General features: G+C 39.1%; 1 protein-coding gene across 2 annotated transcripts in view; it reads left to right on the top strand.

The window, feature by feature from the left end:
• The window catches only part of SPATA17 (spermatogenesis associated 17), a 74,187-nt gene that overhangs the window by 28,305 nt on the left and 26,759 nt on the right, over positions 1-19,123 (top strand). For both annotated transcript variants that reach the window (XM_053383182.1, XM_053383181.1), the window contains exons 7-8: positions 10,679-10,876; positions 15,624-15,772. In XM_053383182.1, the coding sequence (XP_053239157.1) occupies positions 10,679-10,876; positions 15,624-15,772 (347 nt within the window). The remainder of the gene's footprint in view (positions 1-10,678; positions 10,877-15,623; positions 15,773-19,123) is intronic.

Here is a 19,123-nt window from a genome sequence, read left to right as displayed (position 1 = left end):
GGCTGAATGGGACATGACTTGTTGAAAAGATATCACAAAGACACTACTTCGAGTTCAATTTAGTGCATTTCTATAGGCGAGAGCAGGTACCATGACTGCTGCGTGACACGACAGCGGCTTCATAGAGGCGGCATCAGCGCGGCTGGCAGAAAGAGTCCAAGTCAGCAGTTTGATCTGCCATTGTGATAACACAACACAAAGGGCATAACCTCACTTTAAAAACTCATTTTGACTGGCTTATTGTTGTGGTTGTTTCACTTGTCAAGGACTAACCAGTTATTAAGCTGAGGAGGGGTTTCATATTTTTTCTGTTTTAATTGAGCTAATGCTTTGATCAGAATTACATTGCTCCACTATGTTTCAAAATAGGTGGTTAAGAATGCATTATCTGTAAAAAAAAAACTTTCCAGAGTGATCTTCTTGGGTCAGCAAATTTACCTTGATTACGTTCTTGTAGACAGTACTCTTGAATATATTCCAACAGATCTATTTACTCTTCTTAGAAGATTTGCTGGAATTCTGAAGAGCTATTTGGTATGACAGATGTTCCCCTCTTTAATCCCTGCTTAAGTTCATCAGTGCAAATAAGTCTTTTCCTGCCTGTGATAAGTGCTTATTTATATGAACATCCATACTGGAAATGCAAGCACAATTGTTTCAGTCTTAAACGGGTATCTGTTATTGATGATTAGACTTTTTATTTAGTCATGCTCACTTTTTGCTTAACAAGTGTCATTCTTCCAATCAGGGATCAAAGACAACAGCATAAGATTTTGCCATAGAAAATTTAGCTCCCTTCTTTTGTGTCACATCAATCATGAATAAGCAATGTTGGAGTTTGTTTACCTAAGCTGCATAGCAATTAATTATGGGAAAGTGAACTGATTAGTGGAAATTAGTTATTTTAATTGTAAATTTAGTGAAATCAAGGTTTGTTTGTGAAGAAACAGAAGAAAGGACTAATTAGTAAATCAATATTATTAAAAATGAATTATTCATCTGCTCCTTGAAAGAAAAAAATCTCTCTGGGAAAGGACTTTTCATTGTTTAAAACTTTAATTTAGATATATAAATACATCCAAATATTTCAAAGAGTGGACAACCCGCATCTCAATGAAGACAGTGCGTATTTATGGTTAATTTGGAAATTTAAGATTTCTCATCCTCATAATTTCAAGACAATCTACAAACATGCTAATCAAATGGTGCAATATGTAGCAACATGTGAAAATCACACTCGTCTCTGAAGTGTAATTCACATTGAAATATTACTTAACAATTTAAGAACTAGCACTTCAGGTCCTAGCCCCAAAATGCGCCAATGTCATTGCAGAATTGCAGTGTATCTTACATTCCCTGTGATCCGATATGCAGCAGGTTAATGCAAATATGCAAATTACACACACACACACACATTAAAATATACAGATTTGTTGCATCCTTATATATTACCTTCTCAGGGTGTCTAATGCTGGTATAAACTTAGCATACAAAGAAGTTAAAAATAGAATTGGAATTGTATTTTGATTAAAACTGAGGTTGCTAGAAGACAATGCCTGGAGAAATAAATGACAAGCTCTAAAACTTTATCCTTATGAAATATTGAGCTTTTAATCAACGTTCTTCGTTTATTGGTGGTTTCAATAACTAGTCAAGTAACACCTAACACATCTAAGCCTTCCTTTGTTTGAAGAAAATTCTTTCTTCATCATCCCTATAATTATGAAGAAACTTGCCATAGAATCTATGCCAGTGTTTTCAAGTCATAAATTATGTTATCTGCTCCACCTACTGGTTGCCTTGTGGAAGAGATCCAACTGCGTACTACAGTTAGAAATACACTGAGATAGTGTTAAGATCTATCCAATTTTCGTATTCATAACATTTCTGTTGAGACTGAGATTTTAAAGGGGGAATTTTGAGTTTGTTTTTCAGAGAAAGCCATGGAATCCTTATTTTATTTCTTTAAATGGTGCCTGCTTTTCTTCGCGTTATTCTTTCTCAGGTTTGTAGTGCCAGCACAAAGCTTTTACAAAGACCGAACAACATCATTTTAGTTTTTTAGGCTGAACATCTTTTCTATCTGTAAGACAAATCACTAAGAGCAGAGCAGGAAACTTTTATCATCATTTAATATTTGTAAGACACACTACAATTGACAGTGGTTAATTTTTATAATAACAATTCTACATTGTAACCCTTCCCAGAGTGGCTTAAAATATGAACATAAGCAATGCGTGTCTCCTTGTGTATGTATTTTTAAAATGTAATTTTGTCGCTCAACTTCAGCAAGAAAAAGAAGAATGTGCCGAAACAGTGAAAGCCAACCAAATTATTACATATATTGTTCCTGTGTTTTGGAAGATTTTGAATCTTCAAGTGACAAGAACTATAAATATACCTGTTTTCTGCCTCTCATATTATTGCACCAAAATAGCTACTAACATCCTCTTCCTCCTCTTAAAAGCGACTTGCTATGACAGAGCTTGCATTCATCAGTAATTTGGCTAAAACAACAAATGGTAGCATTAAAATCAGTAGTGGAATTATAAAATTAATTTTTTTAGTTAGTATGCCATGGTAAATGGCTTCTATTGCAGCTTGACCTGCTGTCTCTGGTGTTTTGGTTTGTAAAGCGATGATATTTGCAGTATTATTAATTTGCATGTGTTTATTTCTATTTTGGCTCGGCATGTAATGCCTCAGGCTTATATTATTGATTCAAAAAGAGCTAAGTAGTCCGTTGTAGCAGTGTTGGCTGCTGTGGCTTTTCGGGATCTGCAGACAAAGATGATGTGCCCACACTGTTTTCCGCTTTTTAAACAACTCAATAAAAATAATGATGACATTGTCCTTGAAATGCAACTTGGTGGTACAGTTTTATGGTATGAAGCAAAATCTTACCAATTTTGAAGATAGCTGTAAATCTTGTGCTATAGCATATTTCCTTCAGATAAATAAATTCTCTGGAGGATTTGAGAGAAAATGGCGAGTAGCGGTCCCTGATCTGGCTTTAGCTGTCCATATTGTGTGAGGTGTTAGTTTTTAATAATAGCCAAACAGAACGTAGAAAAAAATTACTTTCATCATAGTCAGATATAAGATAAAGGAAAGAAGTCCACTGCATGGAGAAGATCCATTTAAAACATAATACTTTACATTAAAGATTGCTCAAAATCTTGGTTTTGTGTCATGATCAGAGTCTGTTGAAGTGCAGTTTTCAGGCAATGTCCTCCAGGGAAGAAACACTTGCTTGGGGGGGGGGGGACATGGCTAGCACTGTGGGTTAAACCACAGATCCTAGGGCTTGCTGATCAGAAGGTCGGCGGTTTGAATCCCCGCGCAGGGGTGAGCTCCCATTGTTCGGTCCCTGCTCCTGCCAACCTAGCAGTTCGAAAGCATGTCAAAGTGCAAGTAGATAAATAGGGAACCGCTCCGGCGGGAAGGTAAACGGCATTTCTGTGTGCTGCTCTGGTTCGCCAGAAGCAGCTTAGTCACGCTGGCCACATGACCCGGAAGCTGTACGCCGGCTCCCTCAGCCAGTAAAGCGAGATGAGCACCGCAACCCCAGAGTCGTCCACGACTGGACCTAATGGTCAGGGGTCCCTTTACCTTTACCTGGCCAGATGACACAGCCCTGCCGCCATAACTCTTTTTCAGATGATTTATTTATTTTGTTTGTAAAATTTATTTCCTACCTCTCATCACCAAACAATTCCAGGGTGGATCACAATAATAAAAATATACCACAAATACAGCATAAAGTCAGATTTAAAAATTCCCTATTAACACTAGCATGACAATAGGCAGCTCACGTCATGTGTTCTATTTTAGACAATCCAGGTCTCTCTGGATGCCTGCATGCATCACACACTATCCCCAAAGTCTTGGTGAAAAAGATAGGTTTGCAGCTGGCACTAAAAACTGTAAATGTCAGCACCAGCCACATTATGGGGGAAGGGTATTTCCACAGTTGGGGTGCCATCATTGAGAAAGCCTGATCTTTGCAGGATTCTTAAATCAAAGGACCAACAATACAGAGAGGGGTACTCCTTGAGATAACTTGGTCCTAAGATATTAATGGCTGAGCCCCCTGGAAGACCACGATCTGCAAAATAAGAGGACCACCCAGCCAGCTCTTTCAGAGAGATGGCACCTACCACAAACCAACTCTAGTTAGCCTACATGAGGCTTCAGTTGGCTATAAGTCCCTTTAGAGACAACAACTTCTGCAGTTGTCTTGACAACTCTTAGAGCTGTCCAAAGGCCTGGTCCAATCTGCTTTGACTGAATACTACCCAATTGTCCTGTTAGCATCAAGCTCCCATAAAATTGGGTATCTTGAAAGCACCGTTATTCTCTTTTGGTAGAAAGAACAACTGGTGAGTCCATAAAGTAAGGGGAAATCCCAGAGCAAGGAGTCCAGTGAATGAGTCATATTAAAGGCTTAGTTTAATAATTTAAAATGAATACTGCTAAATTAGTTATTAAAGAAATGGAGATATATAAATGACCTAGCCAAAATGGAGGTACTTTAGGAATAATGCTGGACCTCAGTTACAGCATTTCATCAATGGATAAGTAAAACATCACTGATACTGTATACAGACCTGCCGAGTATAGGTTAGCATTTCCTGCCTCTTGTTCAAGCAAAATTATTATTAAATTCAAGAGGACTTTTCACACTGCAAGATTCTTGCACATAAGAAATCAGTTTTCCATGTACATCCCAACCCAGTTAAGCCAAACCTTTGAATTTAAGATGTTGACACACCACAATTCTAAGACAACTCACTAGGGACTTAGGTCCAAGTGCACGAATTGAGCGTGTGATTTAGAAATCTGATGCAGGTGTCAGCCTTCCTTGCAACTCACAGCTACACTGAAGTTGTTCAGATGGTTGTCATTTGTTTAAGTTCTAGAAGGCAAAATCTTAACAAAAGGCTCTCTTTTGTGGGTTGTTTAAATCTTTGAATAATATTTAGAAATTCTACAGTGAAGTATGAACTTTTTTCTTTGAGGCTAATCTCTAATAGATCCTTGGTTTTGCTGTTCCAAAATGCATATATAAATCTGATTGTAGTTAAAGAAATTGGTATTATTTTTAACAAAGAGATTACACTGTATGGAATCATTCACTTTATTTTTGCAATATTTTCAAAGTATGTGTATGCGTATTTAAATTTCCAAATCATTCTTTCACTTCTTGACAGAGAGAGAGGCCACCAGAGCTCTCCCCTCCATCTGGACATTACCAGGAATGTTCACTGGAATTCTTATGGAAGCATGAACGGCAGTACCTGGAAAAATATCATGTTTCTTTTCAGTTCCCCACAAGAGTAATTGAATGTTGAATATCTTACTAAATGCTGGACTGTGACAGTGTGTTAACACTCTTGACTATCTCCTAACAGCAGGGCAATTATTTGCTGAGTGGGATTTTTATAAATCCCCTGGCAGTAGTATGTCCTGATAATTATGATGAAGTGCACTGGTCAGTGTTGATTCAGCAATTCCGTTTCCAGCAAATATTTCTTTCACACCTCTCCTTCATGCTTCTACATTTATGGTTTCTTTTTTCAAGAAATGCTCTCTCTGTTTCTGCGTCTCTGTGTGTGTTTCACAAAGAAAGTAGAATAGATTACATGCACACAAAAAGTTTTAAGGAACGAGCTAGAGCTTTGCAAGGGAAAGGATCTAGGGATCAGGCTGTCATGCAATGTCGTTGACAACTTACCCATTTTGGACAGAGTAATATTGTTTGCATTTGGGGGCTACCTGTGTGCCCAACACTGATCTTGAATCGCAGGTTGAACTCTGTCTTGGAATGCTTTCTTCCAGATTCACTATATATACCAACTGCACCCTTCCTGGATTTGTGAGATCTAACCACGGGTGGTGCTGTGGGTTAAACCACAGAGCCTACGACTTGCTGATCAGAATAGAATCATAGAATCATAGAATCATAGAGTTGGAAGAGACCACAAGGGCCATCGAGTCCAACCCCCTGCCAAGCAGGAAACACCATCAGAGCACTCCTGACATATGGTTGTCAAGCCTCTGCTTAAAGACCTCCAAAGAAGGAGACTCCACCACACTCCTTGGCAGCAAATTCCACTGTCGAACAGCTCTTACTGTCAGGAAGTTCTTCCTAATGTTTAGGTGGAATCTTCTTTCTTGTAGTTTGGAACCATTGCTCCGTGTCCGCTTCTCTGGAAGGTCGGCGGTTCAAATCCCCGCGATGGGGTGAGCTCCCGTTGCTCTGTCCCTGCTCCTGCCAACCTAGCAGTTCGAAAGCACGTCAAAGTGCAAGTAGATAAATAGGTACCACTCCAGTGGGAAGGTAAACGGCGTTTCTGTGTGCTGCTCTGGTTCGCCAGAAGCGGCTTAGTCATGCTGGCCACATGCTGGCGAGATGAGCGCCACAACCCCAGAGTCGGTCACGACTGGGCCTAATGGTCAGGGGTCCCTTTACCCTTACCTAACCACCATTATACATTCCTTGGTAAGTTCTCAACTAGATTTTATCAGTGCATTGTATGTGCAACTACTCTTCAACATAGTTGAGAAAATAAGGTGGGTCCAGAATGCAGCTGCGGAGCTATTGGCAGGAGTTAATCTACAGGGAGCATTTTAATTTGGGGATTGATTTCAAAAGCATTGGAAAAGGATTACTTGTAGTTTGGAAAGCTGTTTTAGGTGGGTGCCTGATACCATTTGTAGATGGTGTATCTGACAGCAGGAATGTGTAAAAAAAAATAAAAATGCAACAGTAGCAATGCACCTTAAGTGATGACACTGAATTATTATCAAAAGAAAATTAGAAGAGTGTGGGTGACTGCTCAATGTAGAAAAAAATACCAGGTTTTTTAAAAAATGTGATATTTATATAATTCACGAACTTGATCCTTCCTGGCAAAACCTTTCTCTTTGCCCTCTGCATGCCATTCTCAATTACCAAGATTAAAAATTATATGAAGAAAGCAAAATGATACATTGTTAGAAATGAAAATGATTCAAAATATTAATGTAATGCTAAGGGTGGCTGGGTAACAAATGGCACATGCACTCCTATGCTTGGGATCTGGCAAAATTAATAATACTTCTGGGTCATGCATGGGTTTCCCTGGTGGAAGGCCTGATGAAGAAAAGAATTCCAGGGCAAGAGAGCAGAGAGAGTTTGTGGAGCTCAGTTTTCCTTTTTACAGCGAGTCAGAATCATAGCCTTAAAACACACACACACACACACACACACACACACACACACAGCTTTCACACCTCATTTGCCATATTCACCACTGGGCCACTATTCAGCAGAAGGGCGTATTGCAAGGAGGTCAGTAAGAAGCTATTAGCAGAGTCTCCCCCAGAGGTTTCTTTGGTCTTATTGAGTTGGAAGTTAGCATGACAGTACTGCAAATAACTCAGTTGTAGGTTTTTTAACAGTTAGCACAGATTTCCCTATAGTGTTTGTCACTTCAGAAAATTGTTCCTGAAAATGAAGTCCCAGAAAGCCAGCTTTGACAGAGGCCCTTGCGAGAGACGCTTGCAAAGAACATGGATACAGAAAAATGTGTCATGCTCTCCATAGACTAGATGTGATTTGAAAGGGCGTTGGGGTTGGGAATAACCTATAGTACTATTTAGAAATAAAGCTGGAAAGCACACTTTAGCGTTGGATACCCTGCTAAAGTAACACTGATGACTTTCTAACTGGTTATACTGGGTGATGAAAATGAACGAACAGGATGTTGGGAATGACCCTGGGGTTTTTGAGAGCATAAACTCTTTTTCTATATGGATGGATGGGGTTGGGGAGCAGAGATGGGCGGATGGCAAGGAAACTGGTTATGTATTGTCACCATAGGTTAAACCAAAGGGGGGATATTTATAGAGGAACTCATAGGTCTGTTCATTTATACATGTTTTTATATGTTCAGATAAAACTATTCAGTTTACTGTTCTGCAGAATAGGAGCTGAGGATGGAGCATGATGATTGCTCTGCTAATGCAGTATAAACAAGGGTAACATCCAGCTACTGTTGAGTACTTTTAAGTCTTACTGGTTTCAGCAGAATAACTCTCCCATTGAATTAAACGTGAGCAAAGGCTGCCATATTTTGGCTGGTCATGTCTCAAAACATTAACACCAGTGTTGGCAAGACACCATACCACTACTACTGTATATACCTTTGTAGCTGTGTGGGAGGTGAAAGTAAATACAGGTTAAAGCCAAGGATCACTTAGAAGAAACCAGTTTGCCTATTATCATCCTGTATTCTTGTTGCTTTTTAAAAAATATACTTATTTTTAACCCAAACCCCAACTTTTCTGTGCAGAATATGAACTGCACAATAAGATCACCGCTAAACAATTATTTAATCAGTTTTGCATAGGTAGAGGATATGAGTAGGGAAGAATCTTGTTTGGGGTGATTTTTCCCAGGGATTTCTTAGGGATGATGACCTAAGTGTTTCATGATATTCAGGTGGTGACAGGATAGAACTTGGAAATGAATGTACAGAAATAGAAATATAAAGCTAGGTTTCTTAAATATAGAAGAACAAGCTTTGCTGATGAAGAATGAGCATGGCTTTTGCAAAGGAAATCCCTGCCTCATAAACCTTCTGGAGTTCTTTGAGAATTTCACTTAGCATTTAGTGATAGAGATTGTCCGATTGACACTTTTACTCAGTCTTCTAAATACCTTTTGACAATGCCACTAACCAGAGTCTGCTGAGCAACGTTAACAGTCATTATATATGAGGATTGGCACTTTGATGGATTGGCAGTTAGTTAAAGAACAGAAAATAGATTAAATAGACAGACTAGGATTAAATAGACAGTTTTTCACAGTGGTGCAAAGTAAACAGAAGAATCTGTAGTGGGACTGGCACTGTTTAAATTATTAGTTTATTATCTGGAGTCAAGTGTGAACAATGAGATATCCACAACTGCCAGATGATGGTGGAAACCCAAGAAGGGCTCCAAAAGGACTTCTCTAAACTTCATGAATGGACAATAAAATGGGAAATTAGGTTGAGTGTAAGCAAACCAATGCACATTGAGACAAAATACTCCTGATTTAGTATATACATTGATGGTGTGTCAACTGGTAATGACTAACCCAAGAAGAAAGTACTTTATGTCATTATAGACAGTTCAATGAAAGCATCAGTGCAGTTTGTGGCAGCAGTAAAGAAGGCAAATTCCTTGCTATATCTAGGTTATTAGGAAATGGATTGAAAATAAAATGGCCAGAATTATAGTGACTATATACAAATCTACAACTATTTTTAGAATGTAGCATAGAGTTCTGGTCAGCCAATCGCAAAAAGGATATCATAGGACTCAAAAAGAGGCAGGAAAAGACAAAATGATCCAAAAGTTGGAGCATTTCCCCCCTTAATTAAAAGCTAATGAATTTATGTCCTTACCATTCAATAAACAGCCAATCTTCCGGTCCAATTATCTCTCTGCATATAGGAGTCTTCTATACATTTGAACAGCAATATATAGATATAGATAAATAAAAGCTTGCTTAACTTTTTGACACTAAGAGTTTGAATTTTCCTGTGGGACACACTAATGAAAAATGCATTACAGCTAATTGAGGAGCACTCAATCCTCTCACTCCCAAGAGGTTAATACATTATGAGAAGCTGGACTCTTAAGTTTCCCTAGGAGCCAGAAATCAGCAGCAGATGCAACAATATAAACATAGACTCTACATCTGCTTCAGCTCAGTTCGAACGCTTTCTTCATTTCTCTTATTCAACAGTGCTTAACAGTTAAAAAGATAATTATGCTACCTGCATAAATCTTGTTTCAACAGGCCGATACGCTTGTTCTAAAATGGCTCTTTGGGAACAACATATCAATAATCCTTTTAAAAAATTTTCTTTGCGCTGATTAGATGACTTACACATCCCACAGCTCTCCCAACCCATTGAGGTGGCATGTGTAGATGCAGGTTTTTGGGTGTGCTTGTAGTGCCATATGAAGAACCACATGGAAGCAGCATCCCCCGCTGTATTGAAAACTGAATGTACAGAAGCAGTGTTGTGCATGCAGTTCCTGGGACGGCATCCAGCATTCAGGATATATTTGTGGTTCTGTGTCAATAATTCAGAGCATACAACAGTTGGTGTACCAATGAGTGATATCCAACTAAGTCAAATTCAGGCTAGTACTCTTACTCAATGAAACCTGAGTCAATTATGTCCATCGATTTCAGTGGGTCTATTCTAACACTGGATATCACCCAAGGATGTCTGGTTTGAATCTACAACGCATTTCTTCCAGGGGTTCTATGGCAAATAACATGGGAAAGGTTCTCTGCAGGAAGAAATTTGAACATCAAACAAAACACTTTACATACACATACACAAAATCCCCAAGTGATTTATTTATTTATAACAGTAATTCTATACCACCATCATGTAAAATATGAGTGCAGTGTACAACAATATATGAACAATAAAAGAAATATTAAAAGAAGTATGTATAATATGTATTATTCTTCCATAATCTTCAGCTGTCTTGGTGAGCTTGTCTTCTGAAAGCATGTAATAACTAATTTATAATAAATAATATAAATAAATGATACATTGTTTGATTTGCTATCTAAACTAGAGAAATTTTGAAGCAATGCACATAAATGGTGGTGTGTCTTTAGATTGCAGGAATATACAACTCGCCCTACAGGAAATCACCGGATCCAATGGAATTGGAATTAAGGAAAGCAAAACCTTTGAGGCCCAAGAAGAAAAAGGTCAAGAAGGATGCTGTCAATCTCCACTGGAATGCTTATTCTGATTTGTTTGGCTTCCAACGAGAGCCAGCTCTTCCTCCTATTGGGAGACAAAAACCTCAGGTATTGTGTATCAATAACTCCCAATAACAGCCACAGCTACAGAGTGTTAAGTATGATTAATCTCATTGATTTCATTGTTCTTGACCGTTATTCTAGGACAAACATTCATGAAATGACTGAACGGTTTTGGTTTCCATCTTTATGAGAGACCATGTGTTTTAAATGGCCACATAAAATGAAAGATGTTAGCCATACCGTGTACAGTGGTACCTCGGGTTACAGACGCTTCAGGTCACAGACGCTTCAGGTCACAGACTCCGCTAACCTGAGAACAGAAATCGTGCAGTGGCGGCGCGGCAGCGGGATACCCCATTAGCTAAAGTGCTACCTCAGGTTAAGAACAGTTTCAAGTTAAGAACGGACCTCCAGAACGAATTAAGTTCTTAACCTGAGGTACCACTGTATATAATAGCTCTCAGGCTGCAATTGTTGTTTTATTCAGGAGATCTGGTTTAATCAACCTTAATGGGAATGGAACTTTACATTCATTTCATTGTGGGAGAAAGTTCCACATACTTAAACCACAGAACTTTCCCAAGCATTGAAGAGAATGGACTATCCCTGTCCCTGCTCACAGAGATGGCTGTGAGTACAGTGGAATCTTGGTTCTTGAACTTAATCCGTTCCAGGAGTCCGTTCGACTCCTGAAACTGTTCAAAAACCAAGGCACGGCTTCCGATTGGCTGCAGGAGCTTCCTGCACTCAATCGGAAGCCGCATCGGACGTTTGGCTTCTGAAAAACATTTGCAAACTGGAACACTCACTTCTGGGTTTGCGGCGTTCGGGAGCCAATTTGTTCAGGAGCCAAGCCATTCGGGAACCAAGGTACCACTGTACATTCTTCGGTGGGGCATTCCATAGCACAGAAGAGAATAAGACAGTCCCTTCATACCCTGAGCTCTGCATGCCCTGTGAAGGTCTCACAAAACGTTGAGTTATCTCCAGTACCTAGAAGGAGTCCCATCAGTGTTTCAAATTGTTTTTGCCCTGTACCATTTTCAATCTCAGAATCAAAATAACAGAAGTGATGACAATTTCATCTTTCTTTATTTCCTCCCGCTCACACAATGTTCACTTAGAATGTCATTTGCTGCTGATCCAACTGAGTTGCAATGTTAATTTCCCTGACTGAAAGATCAATTTACCAGGGGCAGAAGAATGAACAGGCAACATAAATTTCTAAGGAGTACATCTCTCCCTATATTGTGTAAAGATCTCTTTAATATTTTAAAATCAAAGTGGAAATCCTACTGTTTCTGGAACTACTTTCTGCTGCAAACTTGAACTCACTGAAATTGGTTATAACAGTTAATGGCCATTTAAAATCAATTAGGCTCTTCCCTAGAGTAGATGGGAGTATCTCCACTAGCCTCCAATTTGCCAAAATACAGTTATACTACGTGTTGATTTGCTAAGTTTCTCTTGTTTAGGCTACTTTGGAGCATTTCCCCCCCAGTTTAGAGACAGACAAAGAAACTTACACAAGAAAGCCTTTCAGAACAAAGAGAAGACTTCTACTTATTTCCCTGCACATTGAAGAGGGAATTTACTGTATAATACTTTAATCCTTTCAGTGCCCTGGGATGTACACTGTGGAGTAAATTTTCAAAGTACAGTGCATGGATTTAACTGTGCGACTCTCATTGATGTTAATGGGAGTCACACGGCTAAATCCCTGGACAACACAATTTAGAGGTGTATGTTTGGGAAAGGACATTGGTCTGAGCTGATGAAACAGCTGGAATGAAAATCCAACAGAATGCACTGTTCTTAAAGTGGTCTGGTGGTGTGACAATGAGGGATTTATAATTGCTAGCCATCCTTGTGACTTAGTACTCCGTGACAGCAGCATTTGACATTAAACTTGTGTACCTTACACATTAGGCCCCATGTGAGTGTTAAGATACCAAAATGTGCTCAAGGAGAGTGTTAAAACAAGAGATTGTATTCATGTCAAATTTTCAGACTAAACATTTAACTATCGATTGGCTTTCTCAGGCATTATATGGGGAAATATTGTGTGTGTGTGTTACACATATATTCATATTTTTGATATATATATATTCTGTCAGATCTCTGACTTTTATCACAGCATTAACTAGAATTACAGAACACTGGAAACAAAGATAGTAAAATTAGTTGTCACTTTATTAAAGGTAATTAAGAACATCTACATTGCTTTATTTTCTCTCTCCTTTCCCCCTTATGGCCTGCTATGCAAGGCAAACAGGATAGGATCAGATGCTAAGATTCTTGCATCATCTGAGTTATCATCCATAAATGCAGTGAAACATTCAGGATAGTACACTCATCTGGTGTGCAAGAAGTTGTATGAATCTGATACTGTTGTTAGACCTCAGGCTGAGTTACCAAAATTGGCCTCCAAACCATAATCAGAGCCTTTCTGGATCAAACCATATTCCAAAATCCTGTTCATACAGTGACCAATAGCGAGTAGCCATTGATTGTCTTATCTTCTAAGTCAGCCTTTCTCAACCTGTGGGTCCCCAGTTGTTGTTGAATTAGAACTCCCATCACCCCTAGCTAGCAAAGCCAGAGCTCAGGGATGATGGGAGTTGTAGTCCAACAACATCTGGGGACCCACAGGTTGAGAACCGCTGCTCTAGGTCAATGGTTCCCAATTGGTAGTGTTATGAGAGGTGGAGAAAAACCTTTCTCTACCTACTTTCTCCACACCATGAAAAATCATTCAGAACATTATTGATAATTTTGGTTACTCTTTTCTGAAACTTTACCTTATCTGTTTTGAGGTGAGGCAACCACAACTGTACACAGCACTCCACATATGGTTACATCATAGCTTCGGGTAATGGCATTATGATATTACCTGTTTTTTTTAATGACCCCCAAAGTCAGATTTCACAGCTGTAGGGTTGACATCATCATGCTATCAACTATGATCCCAAAGTCCCATCCTTTCCATCCAATGCATGTGTGGAGGCAAATTGCTTTAAAGTGGAATGCCACTGTATGCAACATTTACACCATGTAAATTGTATGCAACTTTTACACATCAAAAGCTACTGTAAGCATGGACTTCCCTATTCATTCCGGTGGAGACCACTCTGCATTCTTTTTCTGTGTATAGAGCTTCCCTTTTTCATAATATTAAGGGGAAAGAACTTACAGGTTCGTGTACATCAGATCCCTGACTCATAAGGAGATGGCTGTATTTTGATGACAGAATGCAATTCCGCATGCACTTAAATGCCTCTGCAGTAAAGCATGGTCTTATCTATGTTGGCATGTGCCCATAACAGCAAAAGATAGCAGGGGTGCAAGATGGTAGGAATTAAGTGAGAACTTTGAAATGAAAAACAATGTAGGTCTTCTAACACCTAGATAAGATCATGGTTAATTCTTTTCCCCATTTTATGTTTTTAACTGCAAATTTCTAGATAACATAAGCAAATAATGTGCATTATTTTGAGTCAATTACTTGATTGCACTCATTACTCCCGTGAAACCTAATAAACTTTTTAATTTCTTTTTCACACCTTTAAAAGCTCTGTAGTGGTCCCAATAAAATAAATTTATTCTTGGCATAACCCTTCTGGAAGTGAAGGAGGGGGTTTCTGGCACAATGAATAACTGCTATGATCACTTGCTTCCTTCTTTTCAGGAGACCTGGCAATTGGGGCGCTGTGCCTTTAAAAAGTAAAGTTCCAATAAAAATCCATTAACAACTTTCAAATATAGCAATCCTTCTGTCCAGCTGTGAAAAGTACTAGATGATACTTATTTGCCATTTGTGTTATTTACGGTCCGTGACTTTTATGGTAACTGGTTCCTATTATTGGTTTCTATTAATGTAAAACATAAGTGAACATAAATGAGGCGTGAATCATTTCTTTTTATTAGCCCTGCAGTCTTCACTCAGTTCTTGCAGTAACTCCAGCTGTGGCTTGTTAGTGATAACCTATTTAAAGAAAGAGATCCTTCAGAATAAGAGGCATGATTAGGAGTGTTGCCCCCATCTCCTTTTCTTGGGTGAGATTGTTTCACTACTTCAGTGTTAGAACAACAGTGGTAAAAAGGAAAACAAGCTGTAATTGGCAACTCAGCAATAGTCAGCTGCCTGTAAATTGTATTGAGTTACAGTGCTAATGATATTTACGGTATGTTCATACTTACTACCTAAAGGCAAGAGGTGTTGTAACCCTTTTAAAAAACACTGGATAGATTTTTCCTTGCCAAATATCTATTGTCTGGGTTCCCACAAACATAGTGTTAGCTTGTCAACATTTCTATGTCTGGAGCACTTCAGACTGTTGATGGCAGATCATACAGCAAATTCTGTCCACCCAGCACCCAAATTATTTATCCACATAGAAAACTAACATAGAAAAGGCTCTTCTCCCTCACATGATTGTGTGTGTTTGTTATAATTTGGAGACATATTCAATCATATAAGCCCCTGCTAAGTCTAGATTGGTATAGTTCAGATATGATTCATCACTTCTTCCACCGTTTGTGATAACTCAGCAAATCTGTAATTATATTAATATAATTACAGCCTGATAAAAGCTCACTTATTCATCTATAGAAAATTATCACAAGATTAGGTAAGGACCCAAAACTATTAAATTTAGCTTTTCACCAAGATTCGAGAAAGAAACAAGTCTACTCTTAGATTCAGAGACATCAGTGCTAGGCTGCTAATAAAAATCAAAGCAAAGAAGAACAGCCCCAGTGCAGAACGCATATCTTCTCCTGTACCTTTCAGGGCCCATTTCGTGATCCTGTTGAAGTGTTGCAGCAACGCTATAAGCCTTTGGAACCGTCTGTGCAGGTGGCAGCTTCAAACGTTTCACTGGAGCTTGCCAGAGAAAAAATTAAACAAGAAGAGTGGAGAAACCGTGTACATGATGAAGTGTAAGTTGCTTGCTTTCCCCTCCTGTTTTCGCTTCACTATGCCTCTTCTTTTTATATCTTTTACTGTTGCTCGATAGACTCAAAAAAGCTGTTGATTCTGAAAAGTTGAAAAGCAACCATTAAGCATAAGTCTATCTAAGCATCATATTTTGTGGACCAAGATTTTCAAATGTCTTAGGCCCTGATCTATTCACCCAGGAAAGCTGAAATACTTGGATTTAAGCTTGTTTAGCTGAGTTGAGGTCAATGGGGCTAAATCGGTTTAAAACCAAGTCCATTTCATCTTGATTGATTTGTGGATTGGGCTATTATTCTGTAATAATCCCACTTAAGTAGTTAGGTTAGCCGCTTCAGATGACAAGCCACTGAACAGCCCTGATCTTAGTCAAGCAAATCAGACACTCCTGACCAGAAGAGAACTCCACTGCTTCGTACTTCTTCACCAAATACGTGCAAGCTTTCACTGCAGGCTGTACCTCACCCAACCCCATCCCAGCATGGTTCAATAATAATGGTTCCTTGCTGTTGCTGTACCTCACCCAACCCCATCCCAGCATGGTTCAATAATAGCTTCCTTGCTGTGGCTGCGTCTGAGAAATAATTAAGGTAATTCCACACCACCTGGAACATTGAAACTTGGTATGCTTGTAGGCCAAGGCAACTTGCCTATTTGAAAAGTACTTGAAAACTGGAATGTTTTCCTTTAACTGACTAAACTCTGAATGTAAAGATTATCTGATAAGATTGGGCTGAGGGCGTTTAATAGACCCTTCATATACTCACGTCAGCATGGATGGCCGAGACTTCCAACAACAGTTTTGCAAGCACAGATGCAAGTTTCATTTACTAAACTGAAATAAACATGCATTAGTAACTTAAACAGGAGCTGTGCAGGCAAAGTACCAGGCTTGGAAGTGCGGGAATTTAACTTTGCATCATTCTCTCTTTTATGACTATATGGTAATGGAAGAACTGTAAGGTTTTACAGCGCCCAAATTGCTTGATAGGTGACCTACCCACATACAGATTCATGTGTGTGCTCAGCAACTCAAAATATTATTGACACTGTTACTTTTGATAATACGGTTGATCTCAAGGTGTAGGAAACCTAAATCTACCCATGGGGCTTTCTTGACCTGGATTTCATCCACCAGCCCTCCAGAACAGGAAATCAGTGTTGTCAAATGACTGTGCCAGTGACTTCTAACCCAGTGTAGGGAACTATATACATCCAGTTCTGGGAATCATATGCACTGAACCCCTTTACCTGCACTGTGCCCAATACAGTAAAAGATGCATTTATGGAAACTAGCTTCTGGTTATGTGTTGCCCTCACTTAATCAGGGTGTTTGAGGTTTGGAATGTTCATTTACAAGTTTGAAGAGCACTGGCAGTTATGAAAACAGGCACTGAATGTTATTCCTTGCAAATCTAACACATCTAAAACTTTTTTCAAGTTATGTCTAGTTTGTCAGATGCTTTGCAACTTTAGCAATTTGCATATTTTCTGGACTATTATTGTATTATGATAAACAGGGATTATCATATATTTTCAGATAATGTTTTCTTAACAATTCAACTTCTATTTGTAACTCTTCCATTTATTTTAATTACTAGCACAGTGTGCAACATTTATTAATCAGCAGAGCCTTTTTAAGTTAAAATACTAAATTAGCTAACCCCATTAACACAGAATACTCCAAACAAGCAGTAATAGGAGAGGTAGTTACTGTGCAAATCGTATTATACATGCGGGTGCTCTAGGGCACAGTTAAGCATGATTACCCTCTTTTGATCCAGTATTCCTCTGCCTCTTCTAGCTAATTTCCAGTGGAAATTTACAAAGTGGTGCCTTCATTTTTCCAGCTTAATTTTTCTAATGAAGTTCTGGTACTTTATAACACTGGGGATATAGATAATAAGTCTGTATATAATTAAGAAGTTCTAGAATGTGTCCGCAAAGAAGAGGTCTCATTACTTTTGCTTTATACGAGAAGTGGGCTAGCATTTGTCTGCTGCTTTTACTTCTACTGCAGACTGGGATTAAGACCAAAACAGCCCAATGATTATTCGTGTTATATCAGAAAACATAATGCAGGCAGCGCAAAAACAACCCTTGTAATGGAAATATCGCCAATGTAAGACTATGTAAAATTTTTAAATAATAATTCTTAAAGATATGACTTTTTGAGAGGCACTTTAAGCACAACCTAACTCATTTTCTCTTTTCTTTTTTTAGCCTTCAGTTGTTACACATAAAATTATATCTAGCACAGGGGAGTTGACTGAAAACAACTATTGACTTAGACCTGTTGTCTTGGAAGGGATGGGAATTAAATAACGTTTAATACATGCTTTCATAAATCAGACACTTTTTATAGTTTAGTGCATGTGCTGCTGCAGCTAATGCAATACCATTTCATTAATGTGCTCTTATCTTGTGCTCTTCTTAAAAGATTTGCAGGGCTCAACACAGTTCCTTCTAGCATTGGTTGCAAAACTTTCAACCCATGGAATGAATACAGGTCCATGGGCCATACTTAGCAGCCTACCAGGGTGCTCAGCAAGAACATTTGATTCTTCTACCCCTTGGGGTGACAGTTTGCCTTCTGGTCAAGTGTTGAAGAATACCTGATACTCAAATGACTGCATGTAATAAACCTAACAGGCATACAAGCCAAATAGCAGAGAAAACACATAACATTGCACAGTGCATGCTTCACTCTGGACTGTTAATGTGCTCATTCATTGTACATATGTATATATCGGCCAGTAGTGGGTGGGCCTTGGTGTTGTCCTCATGCCCCCTAAGGAACATCCTTCAGGTGAGGACAATGGTCCCATCAGTAAATGAGTGTCATTAATCCAGACAAAGAAATTATTTATCAGAATGCTAGGTCTTAGCTTCTAAACCAGCCTTTCTTAACTTGGGTCTCCAGCTGTCATTGGACTACAACTCCCATCATCCCTGACCACTGACCATGTTGGCTAGGAATGATGGGAGTTATAGTCCAATAACATGTTGGAGACCCAAGGTTGAGAAGGGCTGTTCCAAACAGTTGGGTTCTGGGACCCAGGAGAATTTGGCTGTCAATCCAAGTGGGTCAGAAGCAGAGAGGCAGTCCAAAGCAGGTGGTGGTTCATGGGCCAAACTAGGGGACTGACCGTTAGGCAGAATCTTCACACAGTGAGACAAGTTGTCAAACTAACCAGCAAGCTTTGTGACTCTGGCTTTATAGGGCCTGATGGACAAGAATTGACTTTTTGGGTCAGCTGGTGGTACTCAGGCCTTGGCTTGTACATCCACCAAGTTCAGTCTTCCAGTCTTGCACTGGAAAGAGAGCACTGGTA

Source organism: Podarcis raffonei, chromosome 3, assembly GCF_027172205.1.
Source record: "Podarcis raffonei isolate rPodRaf1 chromosome 3, rPodRaf1.pri, whole genome shotgun sequence".
Taxonomy (NCBI): Eukaryota; Metazoa; Chordata; class Lepidosauria; order Squamata; family Lacertidae; genus Podarcis; species Podarcis raffonei.
The sequence above is the reverse complement of the archived record's forward strand: the minus strand, read 5'-3'. Positions and strand labels throughout refer to the sequence as shown.